The sequence below is a fragment of the Vombatus ursinus genome, unplaced genomic scaffold (assembly GCF_900497805.2).
Source record: "Vombatus ursinus unplaced genomic scaffold, bare-nosed wombat genome assembly UNPS02014867.1, whole genome shotgun sequence".
NCBI classification, from domain to species: domain Eukaryota; kingdom Metazoa; phylum Chordata; class Mammalia; order Diprotodontia; family Vombatidae; genus Vombatus; species Vombatus ursinus.
Window position 1 is genome coordinate 3,773,183 of NW_020954645.1, and position 23,017 is coordinate 3,796,199.

The 23,017-nt window shown below is 41.7% G+C and overlaps 1 protein-coding gene across 3 annotated transcripts; it reads right to left on the reverse strand.

Moving 5' to 3' along the window:
* Positions 1–580: 580 nt before the first annotated feature.
* Positions 581–21,136, reverse strand: CDC25A (cell division cycle 25A). 3 transcript variants are annotated; one of them, XM_027842157.1, is made up of 15 exons: positions 20,979–21,136; positions 19,120–19,193; positions 17,775–17,817; positions 17,121–17,157; positions 16,271–16,369; positions 14,578–14,691; positions 11,762–11,893; positions 10,501–10,575; positions 8,691–8,855; positions 7,713–7,811; positions 6,260–6,322; positions 6,054–6,152; positions 2,940–3,070; positions 1,871–1,982; positions 581–1,481 (listed from the first exon to the last, which is right to left on the reverse strand). In XM_027842157.1, the coding sequence occupies exons 1-15, from the start codon at positions 21,134–21,136 to the stop codon at positions 1,341–1,343; spliced, it is 1,542 nt and encodes a 513-aa protein (XP_027697958.1). In that variant the 3' UTR covers positions 581–1,340. The 3 variants fall into 3 exon arrangements, with proteins under 3 accessions (XP_027697958.1, XP_027697959.1, XP_027697957.1); XM_027842158.1 differs by having other exon boundaries at positions 11,762–11,830; positions 16,271–16,372; XM_027842156.1 differs by having other exon boundaries at positions 16,271–16,372.
* Positions 21,137–23,017: the final 1,881 nt, after the last annotated feature.

Consider the following 23,017-nt stretch of genomic DNA (forward strand, 5'->3'; position numbering starts at 1 on the left):
TTTTAAAAAGCACCAACCTGAAGTTCAGAAAACTCTTCAGCCTTGGAGCAGATCAAAAGGAAAAGCTTTTCAATGGTATCATGAAGGTAATAAGAGAGGAACACACCCAAATTAAAGAACTCTTACCTTAGAGCTTATTTTCTCCCCCCCATTCTGGAATACAGATGCTACGTGCCCTAACACTGATCTAGGAGCAACCCAGCTGAGGCTGCCTGAAGTGCTTTCTTGATGTAACTTCTGTCCCAGCAAGGTCCAGGATGAGTTAAGGAATGGCAGGGCAGGGGGCATCTATCAAATAGGCCCCACTGCTCTAAGATTAATGGTAAAAACCCAGTTCTACGCAGATAGCAGTGCTGAAGGGACAGTCACTAAAGCCTTGTGGCTTTGGGAGTCTCCAACAGTAGTCACAGAGTTTAGCACAAGACTACAGTCAAGTCTGACACTCACTTACCATCTTGATGACAGAGCTCCATCTCACTCTTGGTTTGAAGCAACCTCCAGGACTACTTAGGACCTCCTGGGGTTTAGAAAGCTACTTCATCTTCTCATTCCCTGTCTCATCACTAACCAAACCAGTCTGTGAACATCTAGTATTTTATCTTTTCTTTAAACAAACAAACAAAAAAATTAAAAATAGACTTTGGGTCCAAGGCAGTTCCTAGAATAATACTCCACTTGGAAAGGCAGTATTTTGACCTAATGATCCAGGAGTTAAAAAAAATAAAGTGATTGACAAGGTTGAATAAATTAACACATAGGAGTTGTACACAATAGAGATCCTTTCTCCTCAGATTGTCTTTGGTATTTGGTCAGTAGCACCTTTGTGTGCAACAATTCCCTTCGTTCCCACCCCTTGACCCCTACCCTTCAAACCCAGTATTTCCTTGTGACTGCCACAGATTAGCTGCACAGGAGGGAGACAGCCAAAGTCACTTAGGGAAGAAGCCATCTGAGGTACAAATCTGACTCCTAGGGGCCTTAGGCAACCTCAGGGACATCAATTTTATCTGAGTGTCGATATAAGTTCTTAGTAAGCTCCACGAGGTAACTTAAGGTAGCAGCAAACCACCCCCCCCCCCCCCAGCATTCCTGGTCTCTGCCAAAGGAAAGCTTTTCCCATCAAAGTATCTTTAAAAGTTCCAAAGGGACAGCAAGAGAGTCAACAGGATAATGCCAGGAAGCAGAAGCTCTCATAATTGAGACCAAGGTGATGATGGTCAGCACATACGTGGAGTGAGCGGGCTTGCAGACGTAGCCAGGAAAACGTATCCAGCTGGCCCCTTTCCTCAGGCTTCTCTGGAACAGGGGGTTCTCTGGCTGCTCTCCGAGGAGCCCCACCCTCAGAGCTTCTTTAGGCGACTGTACATTTCTCTTTTGCTTTTCTCCCCTGCCCATGTCCGGCTCTTGGTGCGAAATTTCTTCAGGTCTTCCTTAAAATCTTCATGGTGCATGGGACGGTAGCTTGGGGGCTCACAGTATGACTGGCAAGAGAGAAAAGGACATACCCAGTATTGGACTCAACTTCTTCACAATACCTAGGCACAGCGCTCTACACAACAGGAGATGGGAGTGAGGCAATATTTTTGGAACTGGGGTCTGTTTGTCCAAAGGGACATCCTACCACATCTCTTCCTCCTCATGTCAAAATTCAAGGCTAGGATATACAGGATGTGAACAGATGTTGCTTCTAATGCCTTTGGTCCCAGAACTTTCTAATCTGAGGGGTCTCGGGCCTGTACGTAATTAGAGATAAGCTAGGTCTCTTCCTCTCAAAAGAAATATCCTTGAGAGCCTAAGATAATGAGTTCTTTACACGTCATAGATGGATGAAACACTGTCATTGATAGGTGCTGCTCTGGGACAGTCTTACCTTGCATTTCAAAAAGAAGTCTTTGTACCCTCCCTTTAAAACATAAAGTTCAGGGTAGTGGAGCTTGGGGTATTCGTTATCCAGGCGGTCCCGCTCTCTCACAAATCTGCACCTGGAGAAAGAGGGAAAAACCAAAGGAGATTTAGCTGAGGGAACGAGGGTGGGAAAAAGGAAGAAAACCCTTGCCACTCCTGAACCACCGACCATCATTCTCTAGCACCAGAAGGTCTGGTAGTTGCTTCAAGGTGGGGTGTGTATGTGTGTGTGTAAATTGAACCATGTTTGAAAAATCCATCTGAGCACTAGGACGCAGTAGTGGAAAATGGTATGACCGACTAATATAGTTAACAAAGACTATTCTGTGTGTCATTGCCCACCCTTGCCTTGCCAAGTTGCTTAGGCCCTAAAATATCAAAAATCTACTTATTGTGCCTCCAAATGACTCTCAGACCCTAAATGTCCCTCTCACTTGACAACTTCACTTGCACTGCCTACATTTTAGGGCATAAGTAATAAGACAAGGATTTTGGGAAGCCTTCTGTAGGCTTTCGGTATTCATAAGAAACGTTGTCTGAGATATTAATCAGCGTTGGTCAGTGCCAGTTTACCAGATATTGAATATACCTATACCTAAATGAAGTAACCAGAAGTGGGGATGTGGAGAATATTGGGAATAAGGCCTCAAGAATAAGGATATAACATACAATATTACATATAACATTATATATACATATGTAAAATATATAATATAAACAAAAATAAGGAATAAGGGACTCAAATGTGGAAATGGTTATTTTCTAGGAATTCTCTGCTCAACTTTGAGTAAGCTCTGGTTCTACAGATAAAATGACATAATCCCACAGGAGCCCCAGTATAATCTAATACTGACAAAGAATTCCATCTACCATTTCTCTAGGCAGCCTATTCCAATTATGGAGAGCCTTAATTGTTTATAAATGTCATTTCTTTAGATAAACAAACTAAGTCAAGAACATTCTTAAAAAGTTCAGTCCATGAAGAAAAAAAAAATCTTCATTTTGTGCCTGAGAGATAGTGCCCAGTTACTTACATTCGGGGACCCCGCTCTGAAGAAAATTCGCAGTGGAAAACAACAATGACACGTTTGCCATCTGTTGGCCTGATGGGTTTCTTCAGTAAGAAGGCTTCTACCTCTTCTTCCATGTGTAAGTTCACTGCACCCTAGAAAGAAGTCAACAAACTCATGAAGCCAAAGAAGGAGCACTAAGGATCCCTATAACTCCATTTCCCGGTCAGGCTAGAAGCAAAAGCCTTTTGGAGGCATGACTTTCCAAGTACCTCCTTCTTCCACTCAGCAGATTTCACCAATTTCCAAGCCATAGCTGCCCCCACTTATGCTGCCAACTGACCTAATAAGATTGGGCAAAATGCCTGCAGAATGCGCTAAAGGATATAAAAATCACAAGCCAGCAAGAATAGGAAATTCAGCGGAACATTTCTTAAGCACATACAATCTGCAGTGCAATTTTCTAGGTACTAGGAGATACATTAACATGACCTGGCAGCAATGGTGCCTGTGCAAACGGGAATGCTGTGAAGGGTCTTGGATGCTAGGCTAAGGACTTTATTTGGCAGACAATAGGTAGTGACCAAATTTTTTTTTTACTAGAAGAGTAATTAATATGCTTGGAACTGTACATTAGTAAGATTACTATGGAAACAGCATGGGATATGGAATGGAGAAAGGAGAGAATAAAAGCAGGAAGGGATGAAAGGAGAAAAGTCAAGAATGACTGTGGTGTCCCTAATGGGAATAAGTAAGTTAATACTTTTTTGGGGAGGAGGAAGAGAGATCAATTTGTTTTTTAAGCATGTTGAGTTTGAGTATTTAAAGTGTTATCTATCTAAGGCAGATGGAGATGTGGAAATGAAGGGAGTGGCTGGTGTTAGAGCTAGACATTTATAAATCACTGGGACCTATGTAATATTTAAAGTGGGAATAGATAAGTTTTTCAAGGGATAGATTATATAGAAAAAAAGAGGACTGTGCATAATCATGAGAAATAGAATGAGATGGGTAGAAGAAAAAGAAGACACCAAAGGAGAAGAAGAAACTTCCATCAGAAAGATAAGAGACACAACAAGAAACAAGTATCATGGAAGTTAAGAGGAAGAGCATATGTAGGAAGAAAGAGTGGCTAACAGTATTAAATTCTTCAGGAATGCCAAGGAGAGGGAAGTATGAGACCTGGCAATTAAGAAGCATTGTGGTACAGTGGAAAGAGCTGGATTTGGAATCAGAGAATCTGGTTTTGAGTCTTATGTCTGCTAGTTACTACCACTGCAAACTTCTCATTTAAGAGCAGAGTGGAGATCATAAAAAATGGGAAAAGGACCTACATGTACAAAAATATTTATAGCAGCTCTTTCTGTGGTGGCAAAGAATTGGAAATTGAGAGGATGCCCATCAATTGGGGAATGGCTGAGCAAGTTGTAGTATATGAATGTAATGGAATACTATTGTGCTATAAAAAATGATGAGCAGGCAGACTTCAGAAAAACCTGGAAAGACTTGTATGGACTGATGTTGAGTGAAATGAGCAGAACCAGGAGAACCTTGTACACAGGAACAGCCATGTTGTGCAATGACTAACTTTGATAGATTTAGCCCTTCTCAGCAATGCAATGGTCTAAGACATCTCCAAAAGTCTCATGATGGAAAATGCTATCCACATCCAAAGAAAGAACTATGGAGTTTGAATGCAGATTGAAGCAAACTATTTGTGCTTTTTCTCCCTTCTGTTTTGTTTCCTCTTTCTTGTGGTTTCTCTTATTGGTTCTAATTCTTCCTTACAACATGACTAAAGTGAAAATATGTTTAATAGGAATGTATATGTAGAGCCGATATCAGCTTGCATGCTGTCTGGGGGAGGGAGGGGGGAGAAAAATTTAAAACTCAAAAGTGTATGGAAGTGATTGTTGAAAACTGAAGATAAATTAATTTTAAAAATGTTAAACAGAAAAAAAAAAGAACAGAGTGGTTAACTAAGGCAAACAATGTGAAGTGATTTTCCCAGGGTAACACAGCTAGTAAGTATCTGAGGCTGGATTTGAACTCATGAAGATGAGTTTTCCTCACTCCAGGCCCAGTGCTCTATTCACTGTGCCACCTAGCTGCCCTGAGACATGAAGAAAGAATGAGTAAAAACAGAATTTCAAATGTAGAGAAAAGGAGTCAGAAACTCCCAAAGATGGCTTCAATTCTCTTAGTAAAGTAGGTAATCTGTTGAGATGGGAAGGGTAGGAGAGAATGAAGGAGATTTGAAACAACAGTTATCTCTCCATGTGACAGTCAAAAGAAATGAATAAAAAAGGACTGTCCTGTGGAAATGAGAGCTCAGTGGAGGTTAGATAGTAAAAATTTCTATGTGGGAGATCCAGTAAGTGGGGTCTCCTTACTTCCCCCAGTATTACTGTATTGCTCAAGAGAAACGGAAAAGATAATTGGTCAGGGGTTATTCAGGACTGGGGTATTAGCAGGGTGAAAATAAGGGATTCAAGGGTAGAAATTCATGTCTTACTGAAACAACTGACTACAGAGTAAAGACTGAAGTGAAATTTGACCAGTGGTGACAGACTAGAAGAACCGGGAAGGGACTGAGAGGGAGCAGAGATCATGATGAAGGTATATGGTCCAGGAAGAAAGACAGAATAGGAAGGATGGAAGTTTTCAGTCAGAGTAGGGACTCTCAAAATTCAACTGCTTTTGTGCAGTTTTGAGTGACAGTAATCTCTAGAATTTGACTCTGAGTCATTAATAACTGAAGAGGTTAAGGAACGGAGAAATGAGGAGGATAGAATGGTTATCAAAGTGATTAAACCTTGGGAATAGGTGCTTAAATGACAAAACCTTCCAATTTCCCAAGTCAACATGCCCCTACCTGCAAAAGGATCCCCTTTCTAGTTAGCACATCAGTAAATGTTGGTGTTCCTATAAATCCCTTTGAGGAACAAGGGAAGGGGGAGACAGTACACAAAGACATCACACAAGACACATTTTCAATCAGAGAGAGAGAGAGATTGGATTCTATAGAACTAAACCCGAAACTTATATTCAACTAATAACCACTTAGACTGGTGTCAGCTACCTTCCCTATAAGATATACCAAGATACCCCCTGCTGCATGGCAGCCCTAGTTCATACCTTGATATGGCCTCCTTCGTATTCATATGGATATCTGCAATCAATGATGACGAACTCTTTAATTAGATTTGCAAACTTCCCATTCAACACAGATGCCATCTGAGGAAAGAGATTGGGGAGAGAAACAGAAAATTTAATTTTAGCTGTTTTTAGTAGCTAAAGACTCAAATACTTTGTGTACAATTGAGTCCTTGGAAGTTACTTACTATTTCTGGCGAAATATATTTTAGATCCTCATGCTTCCCAGCAACTGTGTGAAAAAGGTAACCCTAAAACAAAAACGGAATACAAAACATTAGCACTGCTGCTTCTGCAGGCACAAGTGTGGCCACTTTCTAGCTCGGCCACTGTTACAAGGCAGATTAGCTAAGCAGCTTTTTTTACCTTTGCCACAGGCGGCTCTCCTCTCCCCACAGATCTCAGCAGACCAGTCCATGAGCAGGACTTTCATGTTAATGTGTGGGCATAAAGCCTGCTCTTACTCTATGGTCAGCTATTTCAACAAGACACTATTTTTAGTGTAGGTTAGAGATCAAAGGTTACCTGTAAATCCAGAAATTGCCTATTTCTGTTACCCTATAAGGCTTTATAGACACTGTTACAATTGACCTTACATCAGAGGTTCTTAACTTTTAAAGTCTGGTGAAGCCTATGGAATGTTTTTAAATGCAGAAAATAAAATACATAGAGGATCACAAAGCAAACGACTATTGAAAGAAATATAGTCCTCAAATACCAAGTTCTGGGCCCCAGTTGAAGAACTCCTCAAGATAGGGCTAAAAGGTGCCTCACACATCATCTAGACCAACTCTCTCACTTTGCAGAGCCAGAATTTGAACTTGGGTCCTCTGGCTCCAAGTTTAATGTTCTTTCTACTGTTCTACATTGCCTCTTTCACAAGGACATTTTTACCTTCGGTAGGGGTGGGAAACCATGGCAATCTCTTTTCTTTTTTAAAAATTCAATATTATTTTATTTTCAGGTCTAAATTCTCTTCCCCCTACTTCTGCCCCACCCACTGAGAAGGCAAGAAAAACAAAACCTGTTACATATATGCATGTTTAATTTCTAATGGGGAGCAGATCTAGTCATTGGTGTCATACCCCACAGCAATGCTTATAGTGTCACTTCCTGTTAAGTCTTCCAAAATGGCAGTCTTGCTGTAAGGGATGACTAGAATGCTAAAATGGATTAGGCTCACTAACAGTGATCTCAACTTTGATGGGAAGGGAATCAACATTTAGAGTGTCTACTTTGTGCCAAATACTTTACAAGTTATATATCACTTAAGCCTCACAACAACCCTAAAATGTAGAGGTTATTATTATCATCTTTATTTTACAGATGAGAAAACTGAGGCAAACAAGTTAAGTGACTTACCCAGGGTCACACAGCTAGTAAGTGTCTGAGGCAAGATTTGAACAGGTCTTCCTGACTCCAGGCCCAGCTCTGCCCTGAATGCTTTTCTTCCACTCTCACTTGAATCTCTCCAAGGCATCAACAAAATCTGGAAAACTGCTACCCTGTCCATTCTTTAAGATTCATCAATATTATTCTAAGTCCAAAAATTCCTCTTTGGCACACACAAACTTAAGTGGGCTGTTTTCCAATACCATCCTGAATTCATGAATGAAGGGCTTTTGATCCCAAGGAGATTACCTTTGAGAAATCACCAATGAGGTCCCTCTGGTCACTGTCCAAAATGCTCTTGATAGTCTCTTCTGTGGAAGGTGACTGGGATACAGCTGGCTGCAGGCTCTGTATCAAAAACGCAAAAATGGAGAATGATTCCTGAGACCGAGGGCTTTTGACTTAACCCTAGAACATAGAGAAAGCATTTGTCTTTGATGTGAATGATTAGTGGACAACTTCTAATCTGAAAGACAAGCCTTTTATTTTTGTATAACACAATTAAACTATAAATTAAAAAAAAAAATCAACAAAGTTAGGATTTGCTCATCAGTATTCAACAACTGTTAAAAGAGACTCGTGTACATTTAATAAATATTTTTCCATTCATTTACTATTTCCATTCCATTCATTTACCAGCTATTTACCAATTCCAACTATCCTAGAAAGCACTCGAGATACACTAATAAGTGACTAAAACTTACATACACTCTGATTCACACATCCCACCTGCTAGAAGATTGAAGACAGAAAGGTCACATATGCACTAAAATATTCATAGAACTTTTATGATAGCTGAGTAACTCTTTGAGGGTTCACTTTCAAGGTGAAGCTTTTAGAAACACAAGGCTGAGTCATAACACTTAGTATCATTCACTGGAAAGAAGAATTCTATGGACAGTTGACAGGATAAACTGGGCAGAATTTTGTTGTTTCGCCATCACCTCACCTTCTAGTTCCTACAAGGCTTTCTTTAAAAAAAAAAAAAAAAAAAAAAATTAGGTATGCTATTTGTAGGACTGACAATAGTCAAGGCACTATGTGGAAATCAAAAGGCCTCATAAATTAAGTTTGTGAAAGTAGAGACTCAGATAGTCTGTACAGTAAATAATGAGGGCATAAAATAACAGAATAGAAATGCTGTGGGAATAAGACAGCAACAGAAAGGCCCAGAGTCCTACACACACATATAATACAGTCTTCTATCAATATAACAATCAAACAAACCTCATTGAGTTTCATTGCTTCCTCAGTAGATTCCTCTACTGTGCTTTTCCTCTTTTTTGTGTTTCCTGGTGGGGAATCTTCAGGAGAACGTTCCAATCTCTTCAACATAGGACGGGTCATGGCACTGGGTGCAGATGAGGATTCAAACAGCTTACACCGCTTGCCCTGAGAATGACATGCCAATTTATACATTATGCCCAGGCAAGGGTCAGAGGAATGAATGAGAAGTAGTTGGTATCTCAACGTGGAATGGATTAGCTTCCAGGGCTCTATCTTGCTGAACCCCCCACCCTCACCCGAGGAGCTATCATGCAGGCAGGTCTACGAAGCCAGAAATGACTTTCTCCTAACTGCCATTGATTCTACTGACCCAGTAGTAGGCCTGGTTCCTTGGTTATTCTCCTCCCAAACTCTGTTTAAGAACCAATTTCTACAATTTTTTCCCAGATTAATTGCACCAGGTTGTGGTCAAACAGTGGCCAACCAGAAAAAAAGGCAGAATTAACCAGTATGAACTTTTAGTAACACCAGGCACCAAAACTAAAATACCTTATTCATACTCTGGCAGCATCTCTCGTGCTTCTACAACATAAGGGTAATTGTGCTTTATGTTTGTTTCAAAGACCAGAGAGAAATGTAATAAATTAAATCCAACGGAACAAGCCTATTATTACGTCTGAAGCACCAATCTGAGGCTCTGCAAATGGCCAAGACAGTAAGGATAATCACTCTAATATTTATAGTTCAGTGGCATATGATTTGAACACGAAATCCGCAAAAGATTATAGAAGGAACCTCTTCACAGCCAAACAAACTTCTAGGAGGTCTTTCCTTCCCTGTATAGGGGTGGGGGAGTAGGAGTGGACAGTATTTGATTCAGGATTAACACATGACTGCAAATCTGTAAGGATTAAATGGAATGTTAAACTGTTTCAAAAACCACAAAGAATTATAGAAATGTAAAAGATTACTGCCATTGAAGACCTAGAGTATGCTATGGGACCTACAACACTTTTGTAGATGTTAGGGGAAATATATGAGCAGCCTCAAGAGTAATGAGCTCTTTATGAAAAGGAGTATAGCAAAGAAGACTAGGAATGACCAAACCTTGGAAAAAGCCAACATTTCATGAGTGAGAAGAACAAGAACTAATAAAGAGACAAAAGGAATAGACAAAGATAGGAGAATCAGGACAATCAATATTAAAGAAGCTGAGGATAGGCAGTGCAGAAATATAAGCCAACTATACAAATTAATCATTTCAGAAAATGAGAGAGAAGATGCTTGGGAAATTTTGTCCAGTAAGAGAGAAAGGGCTTAGAAAATAGAGATTTGTTAAAATGCAGTAAGTGAAACTGAAGAAAAGATAGAACCATTAAGTTGGGGTTTAGTGGTTAAACAAGTCTGATCTGGAACTGAGAGGCAGGACATATAAGGAAAAATCGCAGGCTGAAAAAAATATGCTAGGTAGCCTAAGGACAAAATCTAGAGTAGTGGCTTTTTGCTAGTTGGATTAATTAAGTTAAATTATGTTGAACAAATTTAAATAATGAGTCTATAACTGATCTGCAGGTATATAGTAGGTCCCCAAATTTCCTTACCTTGTAATTTGCCCTTTAATAGGTGACCGTAACAGTGTTAAAATTTTAGAGACACAGAAGAAAAGGAGTTTGACAGATTCAAGGACTCAAGGCTATGATGTCGATCTGTTCGAGTGATGGTAAAATGCCAGGAACCATCTGTTTAGCATGGACACAGACCCTTAGCTCTGAGCTCTCCAAGAATTTTGGTCAATAATACTGTGACTTACTTGGTTTGCTGTTCTTCTCATCACGAGAGGAGCTGTCCAAAGGCTTGACATGCATGATGACGTTTCATCATCATTCTAAATGAGAAGAAAATGTATTAAAAAAAAATAAGATTGTAAATGGTATGATCTTAAGACAGTGGGTCTAAAGAAGGAAGAGGGTATTGCTTCTCGAAGGCATATCTGCCTTTTTTTTTCCTTTTTTTAGGCAATTAGGGTTAAGTGACTTGCCCAGGGTCACACAGCTAGTGTCAAGTGTTTGGTCTGAGGCAAAATTTGAACTCAGGTCCTCCTGACTTCAGGGCCAGCACTTTATCCACAGTGCCACCTAGCTGCTCCAGGCATATCTACTTTCGAGGTGGGGTGCACTGAAGGAGTCAACTGCTACATTTTGTAACAGTTAATTTGGTAAAAATCAGTAATTTCATTACTACCATTCTAGAGACAAGCAAGCAAACAATCTATTCTTAATTACGTTCTCACTCCAAGAAGCCATTATACACTATAGTTTTGGTCTTCGGCATTGTGACCAATCCTTTTAACTCAGGCCTAGTGGAGTTAGGTCTTGTTGGGGATAGGTGATATTTGATGCATAAATGCCCTGCCTCTATTACCTTAGCTAGGGTCAAAGAAATACCTCAAACAAAAGTAAGGAAATGTGAGATGATTAAGGTTTTCTTCAATCCACAAAGCTAAAGTTAATACAACTTAGTTTTTATCTTCTATCTGGCTTTATCTCAAAGCCTTTTATAATATAATGCCACCCTACCAGACCAACATGTTTCTGCTCCTGTCTAAACTCTTGCTGTTCCCAATCATACCACACACACACACACATACACACACACACACACACTCTCTCTCTCTCTCTTATTCCATTTCTAGGTAGTATGTTTTCCTTCCATTCCAATGGCTATCTATATACTACTCAGTCTTCAAAATAAAGCTAGCTCATACCCCATTTTCACCACAGGACTGTCCTCTTCCATACTGTTATAGCAATTATAGTTAACATCACAAAGTTTTAAAAATGATTGTTCTCCTATTGTTTCAAGCAAGTTAGTTCTTGCCCCGAAACCTGATTCATCAAGCATCCTTTAGTAGCTTGTCCAGCAATATCAAACATGCAGGCCCCTAAATCCTTGGTATGTGCTTTGGTATACTGGGTTTCATTTTCATAAGAGGCCCAAATAAGAAGTATGTTCTGGCACTCCTGGGAAAACTCAGAGGACATTTAGGGGTAGAGTGAAAGGGAGGCAGGTACCTTCAGGTTCTCTCCATCAAGTATTTCCAGGAATCCATCATCCTCATCAGCCAGAGAGGTAAGAGGAGACTGTGGCAGGAAGAGAGGGAAGTAGTTTGCAAGTTCACTGTTATCCTTTTCATTGGTGGAAAACTATAAGATAATTCACAGATTTGGTTAAAAAAATTATAGATCAGGCCAAATGTTATTCCCTTCAATAGATCAAGGGGGACTTGGTCAAGACCTGGTGTTACCCTTGACACTTCTCCTCCCAACCCCCACCATCCAGTGAGTTGCCAGGTCTTAGTTGTTCTACCTCTCAAACCTAATTCCCTCCTTCTCTCCCTTTTTCTGTCAAGAGCACCACCATTCTTCTAGTCACCCAGGTTTTCAATCTTGAAGTTAGCCTCAAGTCTTGACTCTCATTCAGCCCCATATCAAATCAGCTCTCAGGTCTTTTTGATGCTACTTCAATTATTTTTCACCTACAACCTGTTCTCTCCACTCATACCACCACTCTAGTTCAGGCACTCTGGTCTAGACCCATCAACCACCTCTACAAACTATTCTTTACCTGGCCACCAAATTTATATTCCTAAACCATGTCTAATCACATCCACCAGTATGCTCAAGTGGTTCCCAAATGTTTTAGAATAAAATACCAACTCCTTTGTTTGGCATTTGAAGCCCTTTACCATCTTGCTTCAGCCCCCTTTTCAAGGCTGATTACATATCCCTCCCCCCCACATAATCTATATTGCAGACAAACCAGCCTACTTACTACCACCTATATGTGACACTGCACCTGCCACCTCCACGTCTTTGTAGACATTCAATGCTTAGAAAGCTTTCCCTTCTCTTTACCTCTTAAAACCCTCAGCTTCCTTCAAAACTTAGCTTGAACTGTTGTCTCCTTTGAGACCTTTCTGGATTCCTGTTTTTTCCCAAATCACTTGTATTTTATATATGCCTTTTATCTGTTTATCTGTAAACATGTTATATCCTTTCAGTAGAATGTAAGGTCCTTGGGAGTAGGGATTATGTGTCACTCTCCTGTTGTATATTTGGTGTTTAACAGTACCTGGTACATAGCAGGAATAATGGATGCTTATTGATTATTTAGTGGGTTGTCAATAAACCCCCTGTGACCATCCCAGTTTAGGCCCATATTATTTCTCCTCCCAAATTATTTATTCAACAAATCTTATTTTAATCACCTCATCACTGAACTCCTTGACTCCAATCTCTGTTCTATCATTCTCTTTCTTTAAAGAACCACTGGTTAGTTTCCCCATTGCCTACTCTGGCTCCTTATTCCACCCTTTCATGTACTATGTTCCATCCAAAGTGGATGAATTGCTTTTTCTTGATTTTTTCTTAGCGTTTTCCATCTCCATGCATACAAGCCTACCTATCCCTCCAGCCTGCAAAGAATTCCTAAAGACCTACCTGTTGAAATCCTCCTCTTCCTTCAACGCCCAGTTCAGATGGTACTATGAAGCCTTCCCCGGTCCTCCCGGCTCGAAGTGATTTCTCCCTCCTCTTTTGTCCTTTACTATTTGACATTTTCTACAGTATATCAACTTCTAGCTTACACTACAGTTCATTGTGAAATAGATTTCTAAGAAGGGTATAAGCACCTTGAGGATGTGGTCAATGTTGATTTTTATCTTTTTATCTCCACAACTCAGCCGGAATTGAACAAGACACCCCTCTACCACCCATGCATTACTTGCAATGAACAATCTGCCAAAGTGAATGTTCTGGGTCTAAATGACTGACCCAAGCGCTTTACACTGAAATACTCCTACAGTAGAGAAGGGCAACTCAAGATTATTAATTTGACAGAAATGAGATAAAGTTCTTGGGCAAGGTCTATTTCTCATTACAATATACATTTTATTTATAAATTGCCTTGTGTTAACATTAGCTCTCTAAGGGTACTGTAATCACCTCAGAACAAACTTTTAGCCCAAGTCTAGGACACCTAAACCCATTTCTTATCACAACCATTACAGAGGCGTTATATTTCTCAGTGCTACCACTAAAGAACCATTACTCACAGGTAGATCAGTCAGAGAGATGTCTAGAGATCATGAACTGTTTTCACAGTCTCAAAGAAACAGGATAGATATGCAACATGTGATTCCTGTTAATGCCAAGTTCTAGGTCCAAAGTTTAGTGCTCTGGAAGAATCCAAATCCTTTGATTGCATAGATGGCCAAAGGGGCCAGCTCCAGGAAGTACAGTGCCTGTGGCTAAAGGAGTCTCACTCTAACTAATGGGAAAAGTACCAAGGGCCAGGACTTTAAGCTAACACTTGGGAAACTATCTTAGAACTATTAGTACTTCCGACTAATAGTAGGGCAAGATATATAATCATGGTTGCTATCACTGACAGTTTATTTAAGTATCAGACCCTGTAGGCAGATAGTTGACTGGAGAATGACTGGTAGGAGAGCTCTTAGAGAACATCTCCAGATGAGGCCAAGTCCTTTTCATCCAAAAATACTATTTTCTGGGGAGAATGATGCCTTTATCATAAAACTACCAAAAGAGACATCATTCAACTAAGAGGCACAATCCTGTAACACACTAATTCACGAGGAAATCTTGGCCAGAACTGGCAGCAGGCCTTGGATAAATGCAGACCCCTTTCCTTACCTCTGGCGTCCTAACCAAACCTCCATGTACAAGTCAGGTCTGCCTGGTAGTGTTATGAGTTTCAGCCACAAGACAGTCCCAGAACCTATAGGGTACACACATTCTCTGGAAGAGGCCCCAGAATTTCCCCCTAACTGATAGAACTTGGGCAAGTCGAGGCAAAGAGGACATACCATTTGAGCGGGGGCTGAATTCTGCCTTTGGGTGAAGACATCTTTGACCTCTCCAAGTCCATGAAGAGGGCCACGGGGTACAGGTCTTGTTGGCTTCTTAAACTCAAAGACCTCCTGCAAGACAGCACGACTGATTTTAATACTCTTTCTACAACCCTCCATGTTTGACTCATAAATTGAGATATAGATCAGGTGAGATATATCATGACTACCTCAAAATTAAGAGTTCAGATTTTATTACAAGAAAGATATTATAATTTGTGGAACCAAAAGATATCAGTGTCATCACTGATGAACAAAAGAATTCGCATAGTCCCCTAGCATTTACAGTGATGAGATCAGGTCTATGAAGGCTGCCTAACCTTGTTTCTAAGTATCTTTTTAAAGAAGAAGCAAAGCTTCTCAAATTATTTTTTACATTCTGTTGCTGAGTTTTCTCTTTAACTGCCCATTTGCTAGGCATGAACATGACAGACCAATCACAATGCTTCTTAAGTAAGTCTCCAAGGTAAGATTGCCCGAGTCAGAGACCAGGTGTCCCTGACAAAGGCTGTCCAGGAAACAAAATACCCACTACATATAACAAACAGTGCAACTGAGTGGTATGAGACACTACCTTCTAGAAACAATCTTATCTGGAGAGACAAAACACATACTGATTAGTGTAGCACCTCTAGCAAAATTAACATGGGATCCAAATGAAGCACAGAGTAGGAAAGGAAGAGAGATAACTGTGTGTTCCTGTTGTGTCCTTTCTCTTTGTTTCCATCATAGTAATGCTTCATGAAGGACATGAAGGATTTCAGCTTGACCACAAAGAATAGTTGGTTAAAAGTTGCACTGATAAAAGACACTGCATAGATTACCAGATAAGAATATATGCTCAGAGGACCATGAGAACTACTTAACTAGAGTGGATGTTTTGGGGAATGAAGTGGGTTTAGAAAGGTAGGATTGGGTCAGTTGGTAGAAGGTCTTGCTGTCAAAGGAGTTTGAACTTTGAGAAGTACCTCTGGACTTGGATTATTATAAGATGACCATTCATAGGATGGAGGGAAATATAGTTAGTCTTTCAGAACACGACTATTATGGAAGTGTTTTGCATGACCAAACATGTATAACCTATATCAAATTGCTGCCTTCTCAACAAGGGTGGGTGAAGAGGGAGAAAGGGAGAGAATTTGGAACTCAATGTTAAAAATTGTTTTTACATGCAATTGGGAAATAAGATATACGGGCAAAGGGGTGTAGAAATCTATCCTGCCTTACAGGAAAATAGAAGGGAAAGGGGATAAGAGAAGGAGGGGGTGGCGTACACACTTGGAAATGATAGAAGGGAGGGCAGATTGGGGGAAGGTGTATTTAGAATGCACACCATCTTGGGGTGGGGAGACAGGTGAGATGGGGAGAAAATCTGGATCTCAAAATCTTGTGGAAGTGAATGTCAAAAACTAAAAATTAATTAATTAATTAATTAAAAAAAGAAAAGAAAAAAGATGACCATTTATCTACCTGAGTTCTAAATGGGTTCATTCACCTTGTTTTTCCCAATTCTTCGAAGGGGATATTGTCTTAAGGTTTTGGCAATTACCCTCAAGGCAATTTGTTATTATTTTGCCTTGGCCAAAAATTTAAGTCTCCCACCAGTTACTAATCCTCTTTGCTTTCATCTCTGACTTAAAGCCATACTCACATTTTCCTTGTTATCATCATGGTCACTTAGTTGAAAGATATCACAGTCAAATGAATCAAAATGGCTTCTCTTTAGGGCAGGGCTACACCCTAGGAGCTTCTGCTGTCAAGGTGACAAGAATAAATTGGACATCAGTTGAGTAATGGATACTTCAGTGAAGTTCTTATTTAATTCAGTTATTCAAAGAAAAACATAGCTAACTAGAAACAATCTAAGCAGTTATCTCATAATCTTTAGGCAGCTATCAGGGAAAACACATATATAAAAATTAATTTCTCCCTCTCCATGTTTTTATCAAAACATAGTTGGCAATACTTGGTAATAACCCTCCCAGACTTGTCTACTTGGACAAATGAAGGTATTATAATATCATTGGAAAAGAGAAATCACCTCTGGTTTGAGCTAGAACACTTATGGATGTAAAAACAGAATACTTTTAGATAGAATAAATAGAATAAAAATAGAAGTAAAAAAGGGCAAGACCTAGCCTTCTATTGAAGTTTTCTTAGATGAGAGGTTCCTTTTTCCCTTTCTCTATGGGAGCTTGAGGTAGTTTTTTTTTTTTTTTTTTTTGGCTAGGCAATGGGGTTAAGTAACTTGCCCAGGGTCACACAGCTAGTAAGTGTTATGCGTCTGAGGCCACATTTGAACTCAGATCCTCCTGAATCCAAGGCCGGTGCTCTGTCCATTATGCCACCTCCCTGCCCTTGAGGTAGTTTTTTACCATCTGCAAGCACTTACTTCTAGTGAAATTTGCAACACTTACTGTCACTTCTTTCCCAACAAAATCATCCTTGGTGGACACAAGATTTAAGCCCAAAGTCAGTAATAGAATAGGAAAAGAACTTACTGGCAGGGAGTTTATTCTCCTCATGGGTTTTTCAAGGCTGCAATAAGAACAGAGCAAATGAAGGCATGTTAAAATTAGCTAAGTAATTCAACATTGATTGGCAACTTATTCTTTCCTTTTAGGCAAACCCACTTACCTAAATGTCTAAGGAAAGAGAACATCATTTTCCCAAATTCACCCAATCCAAAATACCTTAAGCTTCTAGGGAAAGTGACTAAGCTCAAACAAAATATTCTCTTAAACACATTCCCGTAAGGCTGGAGTTTTAAACCTTGTGTGTTACAGACTACTTCTGCAAATTGGTGAAGATTATGAACCCCCTTTCAAAATGTTTTGAAATGCATAGAATAAATTACACAGGATTTCAAAGGTAATCAATTATATTGAAATAGTTTAACAAGATATTTCTAAAGTTCATGGATCCCAGGTTATGATGTCCTGCCTTAAGGCAAGAATTATGTGATGGGGCAGGAACATGACAGATTTGAATACTTACACTTAAAACTAAAGTAAGCTAGTATGTTATATAAAACAAGAGTGAGTGCAGCAACAGTGTAGATGTGGGAGATCTTAGTCCAGGTCCCTAGCCAGTCAGGGTCCTAATAATATTCCCATTTGATATTTCAAAAAAAATTAAAAGAAGCAAATACATACTTTTCTTTTCTATCCAGGGGTCCAGGAGAATCCAGACAAAAACCTGTTGGGGTAGGGAAAAATGTCTTTACTACATGGCTGTTGTGATTCAGCTGTTCTGTAAGTCATTATTATAATACCTTAATTCCTTCTATTATTAACTCTGACTTGCTCAGGGTCACAGAGCTAGCAAGCATCTGAGGCAAGACTTGAATTCAGGTCTTCCTGACCCCAGGTCCAGAGCTCTATCACTTCATCACCGAGCTGCCTCTGAAGGAGACATAATGCTTTCCTCTGCTCTGGAGTTACCATCAGTGAAACAAGACTTAAGGGAAAATTGTAGGCTAGATGAATTGTTACAGCCATCTTCTGATTATTTAGGAATGGATTATCTGGTTTATGGTTAATATCCATGTTATATCCCTCCCAGATGGCAAGTCCTAGGTCAGCACTGCTGCAAGTAGACTACATCTGGTCAAACAGCACAAGTCTTTAACTCAGATCAATTTATCCATGGGTAGCAGGAACAAATACTAATTAGAGCCACTGTGAAGGGATTTGGTAGGGTCCTGGCTTCATGTCTAAAAAAATGGCAACCAACAAGAAATTCCTGCTCCCCAAAGGCAGAAGATCTTAGAGTTTTAATCTAATTTACGCGACAACCTTGAAGTAGCCTAGACTCATCAGCTCCCAGCCACCTTTTATTTTCTGGCCATTCAGTCACAACGGAATAGGCATAGTCTAAAATCACCACCTACCCTCAGACCACTTCTCACTTCCCACTGCCCTTCCAAGTGGGAAGATACCCAAGACAACCACACACACTGGTAATTTGAAGGGAATTTACCTTTTCTCCAAGTACTCTTCTATACATTCCCTACTTCAGCCAAATGGACCATTTACTCTTCCCTGGACATATCTTATCCTTTCCTACCTTCCCTGAACATTCAACAAGCCTTTGATCACAAGCCTTAAGAGTAGAAGGCCACTCTACTTCAATCTCTATTTTTCCCTACTGAAAATTAACTTGTTCTCAGATGCTGCTTTTATAACCCCCAATCCTCTCTGCAGAAACAAACTCCTCCCTCTTGTTATTTCAGTAATATATCCATTATTATTATTATCCATATATTATTAATATATCCACTATTATACTTCATATAAGTAATAATTCATATTATACTATCTCTATGGCACTTATCCTATACTGCCTTACCTTTCAATTGTTTATGTACATGTCATAAATGTACCTCCTCTATTAAACTAGAAGCTTCTTGAAAAGGAGAGGGGCTTGTCACGTCCTCTCTCCTTCACAAGGCCTACCCCAGCACAGCAGGCATGTACATCAGATACAACAAACGCATACCTGAATCTGTAGACTCTGTGGAGCTTGTCCGCGGGAGGCTGTTGCTGTTCATTTCCAGCTGAAGCTCACATTCACTGTAAAGAAAACCACACAATTCTTTATATGCAGTTTTGGAATGTGGCAACAAGCAAAACTCCTCTTCTCCATGGACTGTGGGTTATCAGTGAGACAGAGGCAAAATATCAAACTATTTAAAGCCTTTTTTGGCCCTACCTGATGTCCTACAAGGGCCACCCTCCTGCTGATCACAATTCCTTAACAGAATGAGTGGGCCAATAACTCCCCAGCATAGCACCTAAAGTCCAATGGAATTCAAAGCTCTCAAGAATACCACCCAAGGCTCCCTGGACCCTCCACCTCCAAGGAGAATACCTCTTTACTCTTGTGGGGTTTTATGTTTATTTGGGGGGAATTTAGAACAAGGTTACAATGGAAAAACAGCATTCCAGAAATTGATAGGAGTCAAAAGGCAAGGAAACAAGAGGATGCACATAGTTAATAAGAGACCAGGTTGCAAGAAAAGCCTTCAATTTAGCCCTCCTCCAAAACATTTCTCAGATCTACTAAAGTACTGTGTGGGGGAAGGGGGCCACTCAGGCCCATAGTAAAATGGAGGCAAGGTGACCGACCCTGGGCCACATGCTAGGGAATTGTGGTTAATTTAATTCACAGGCCAACTCACCATGTGCCTTAAAAAAAAAAAAAAAAAAAAAAAAAAAAAAAAAAAAGGAAATGGAATGCTTACATTGGAAGAGCTATTCCCACTGGAGATCCTGTTAAAGGGTTGTAGAGTGAGTGGGTAGGAAGGCAGGAGATTCAAAGATTTTAGAATATGGGAAAGTTGGGGAGAAAACTAGACCTGGTAGAGATTAATAGGTATGAGGGAGACAGTGAGAATGGAACATGGCATGAGTAGGAAGTAGTGAGAATAAGATCCAGGTACAGTTGGTAATGGGAGAATGAGAATGGAAGTTTAGATGGTGTATACTTGGGGACAGCAGTGGGTTGAATGAAGAAGAGAGGGGAAAGGGAAGAAACAGGGGGAACAGGATGGGGGATATTGGAGAAGAATGTATATTGTTGAGGGACTGTACAGTCTGAAATATGGTGCACATGAGGGGAGAAGAAATAAGAAACGAAGGGGATAAAGGACAGGGGGCTGAAAATAAGAAAGGATGTCAGGGTGTGCTTGGTGAGTAGGCGTGCTCTGAAAAAGGGAGAACATATGGGGGGGTTATGAAGATCAGGATTTACTTGGCAGTGGAAAGGAGGCAATGTATGTTGGGACAGAATGTGTGTGGGGGATGGGGACCTGATGGATTAGGATCACAGATTGGGAACTAAAAGGAATCTTGGGAGATCATCCAGTCCAATCCTCTCATTTTACAGATGAGGAAAATGAGGCTCAAAAAGGGCAGTGACTTACCCAAGGTCATAGAGCTACTAAGGAGCTGAATCAGAACTGAAAAATCAGGGCCTGTGATTCTAAAACTGAACTCTTGGCACTATCCCGGTGCCTCAACCCATAGGCTTCAACAGAGGACACATGGTGATGGGGTGAGTGAAGCATGGAGAAAAAGAGGGACCCCGGGTGTACTGGGGGTGGCAGGGGAGGGGGGAGAACGTTAGGGTGCAGAACAGGAAGGAAAAGGGGGACAGGCCCGGGGAGGTGGGCACATGGGCCAAGGGGTAAGAACAAAATCAGAGTGAACTTGGGGGGAGCTAAGGTGCCTTGGCCTGGGGGGGGGGGATCCAGGCACATGGAAGGAGGTTTCCCTAGGCTCGGGGCAAGGGCACCCCTGAGCTGCGGGGAAGGTCCCGGGAGGAGAAGCCCCAGGCCGCCCTCCTCTCCCTCTCACCTGCCCAGGCCCCGCAGCTGGTCCATGGTGACTGCGAGGTTGGTGACCGGGGACAGCCCCCCGGGGCCAGCTGGGAACAGGGCCTTGACGACGGCGGGCGGCGAACTGCAGGCGAAGTGGAGGCGGCGGCGGTGCGGGTGCTCCGGACCCAGCTCCATCCGGAGGAGTGGCGGCGGTGCCGCCTCTCGTTCTCTCCCTTGCCCTCAGGTGGGTCGCCCGCCCGCCCGCCTCGTCCCGCGCAGCGCTGCCCCCACCGCTTCTCGGAGCGCGGAGCGCGCGCGCGGGCCGGGCCACCCGCGGGTCAAACACAAACACGACCCCGAGGTTCAGGGACGCGGGCGCCGCGGAGAAGCGGGGCGGGCGGGTCCCTCAGGGAGCGAACGAACGATGCCCACACGCAAGGGGTTCCAGGGCCGCGCGGGCAGGCGCCGCCAACCTGAGGATTAAACCCAAACAAAACGGGGCGGGTGCAGGGGTGGAAAGGAGGGACGGGGTGGAGGGGCAGGTTGATAACCTCAAGCCGGAGACGCAAGCCTGAGCCGTCTTCTTTCAACTCAATCAGCCCAGATGCGGTGGCGGCAGAGAGCGGGGAGTAGGAGCGCACCAGTGTCCAGCCGACCTCCTGCCCCAGCTGCTCGGGTGTTTCTCAGTAGCCGCTAGCACAGTACCGCTGCTGCCCCGCCCACCTTTCCTAGTTGGCGCCAAACCTAGCCACCAATCAGAAAACGGGTCCTCCGTCCCACCCCCCTGAAGGGCAGCAAGGCCTAACCAATAAGAATGCAAAGAGGGAAGACTGTCGAGAACTGCTCCATCACTAGGCGTCTCGAGAGGAGGCGGGGCCAAGATCGAGAAGCGGAAGTAGGGATGGGGGAAGGGCAAATAGGGAGAAGGAGAAAGAGATCCAATGGATGGAAGCGGTGGTTCCCAGCATGCCACGCAAGCTACCCAAAGGAACTGCACAGTACGGCGGAACTACCACTGCATTCTGGGAGTTGTAGTTTCTAATGGCAGCCCCCCCCCCCCCCACGTCTCACTGGGTGTCTAGAAGCTTTGTTTCAAAACTGGCCTAAGGATGTTTTGCTCTTAGATAACAGTAAAGTGGCTGCATAGATGGAGGGTTGAGGGGCATCTCTTCCTTTGTTCACTCGCCCTCATGCAAAAATAAATGTCCCTTCTTTTGGTCACTGGTCCTCCTCCAAGAATGAATGAAGAATGAAAAAACATATAAGAACAATTTTTCACTCAAAATCTTAAAAGGGAGCCATTAGGCCTTGGATCACACTGGAATGAGTACTCTTCAGCCTTCTCCTCCCCCTTTCCTCTGCAGCCTAGCAGCTGAAGAAGTATTCAGACTATGCTTTGAATAGAGATAAAGTTCTCCTAGAGCAGAACCAAAATTTAAGCCCTCAGGGAGGGGAGATCTCCTAAGACCTCAAACAAAGTGCAATGAGTCTATGGATACACCTAGAAAACAAGCAAATGCCAAAGCATAGCCCAAAGAATCTCTGAACTGGAGGAGAAGGCCTAAGTTATTTAGGCGAGGGGAGCTAAATTGCAAGCCACTTCATCTAGGACAGAGAACTTAAAGCATAAAGAGGCCGACTGACTCTCCATTTGTAAGACAAAAGTAAAATGCTTGCCTTCTTAATTTCCCTCCCCCAGCTCTGGGCTGGAGTTTCCACATTATAGTTTGTTTTTTTAACAGAATAAAGAGTCTAGAGGAACTTCATAATTCAGTGGAATAAACATCAGATTTGGAGTCTCGGCACCCAGGTTTGAATCTGGCTCTGCCACTTAACTGTCTGTGTTAAATCAATAAACATTTATCAAGCACTTACTATGCAGTGGATAGAGCTCTAAGCCTGGAGTCAGGAAGACCTGTGTTCAAATCTGGTTTCAGAAACTTAATAGTTGTGTGACCCTGGGCAATTAACCTCTGCTTGCCTTAGTCCACTAGAGAAGAAAATGGCAAACCACTCCAGTATGTTTGCCAAGAAAATTTCCTGGACAGCATTGTCATGTTACGGTCCACAGGGCCA

What these genes read in the sequence shown, in the direction of transcription:
- CDC25A (XM_027842156.1), bottom strand. Translation starts at nt 21,136, where the DNA reads ATGGAGCTGGGTCCGGAGCACCCGCACCGCCGCCGCCTCCACTTCGCC. An exon ending in CAGCTGCGGGGCCTGGGCAG is followed by an intron (nt 19,194 to 20,978) that starts GTGAGAGGGAGA and finishes TTTTCTTTACAG; the next exon opens with TGAATGTGAGCTTCAGCTGG. An exon ending in CCCCTGGATAGAAAAGAAAA is followed by an intron (nt 17,158 to 17,774) that starts GTATGTATTTGC and finishes TTCTTATTGCAG; the next exon opens with CCTTGAAAAACCCATGAGGA.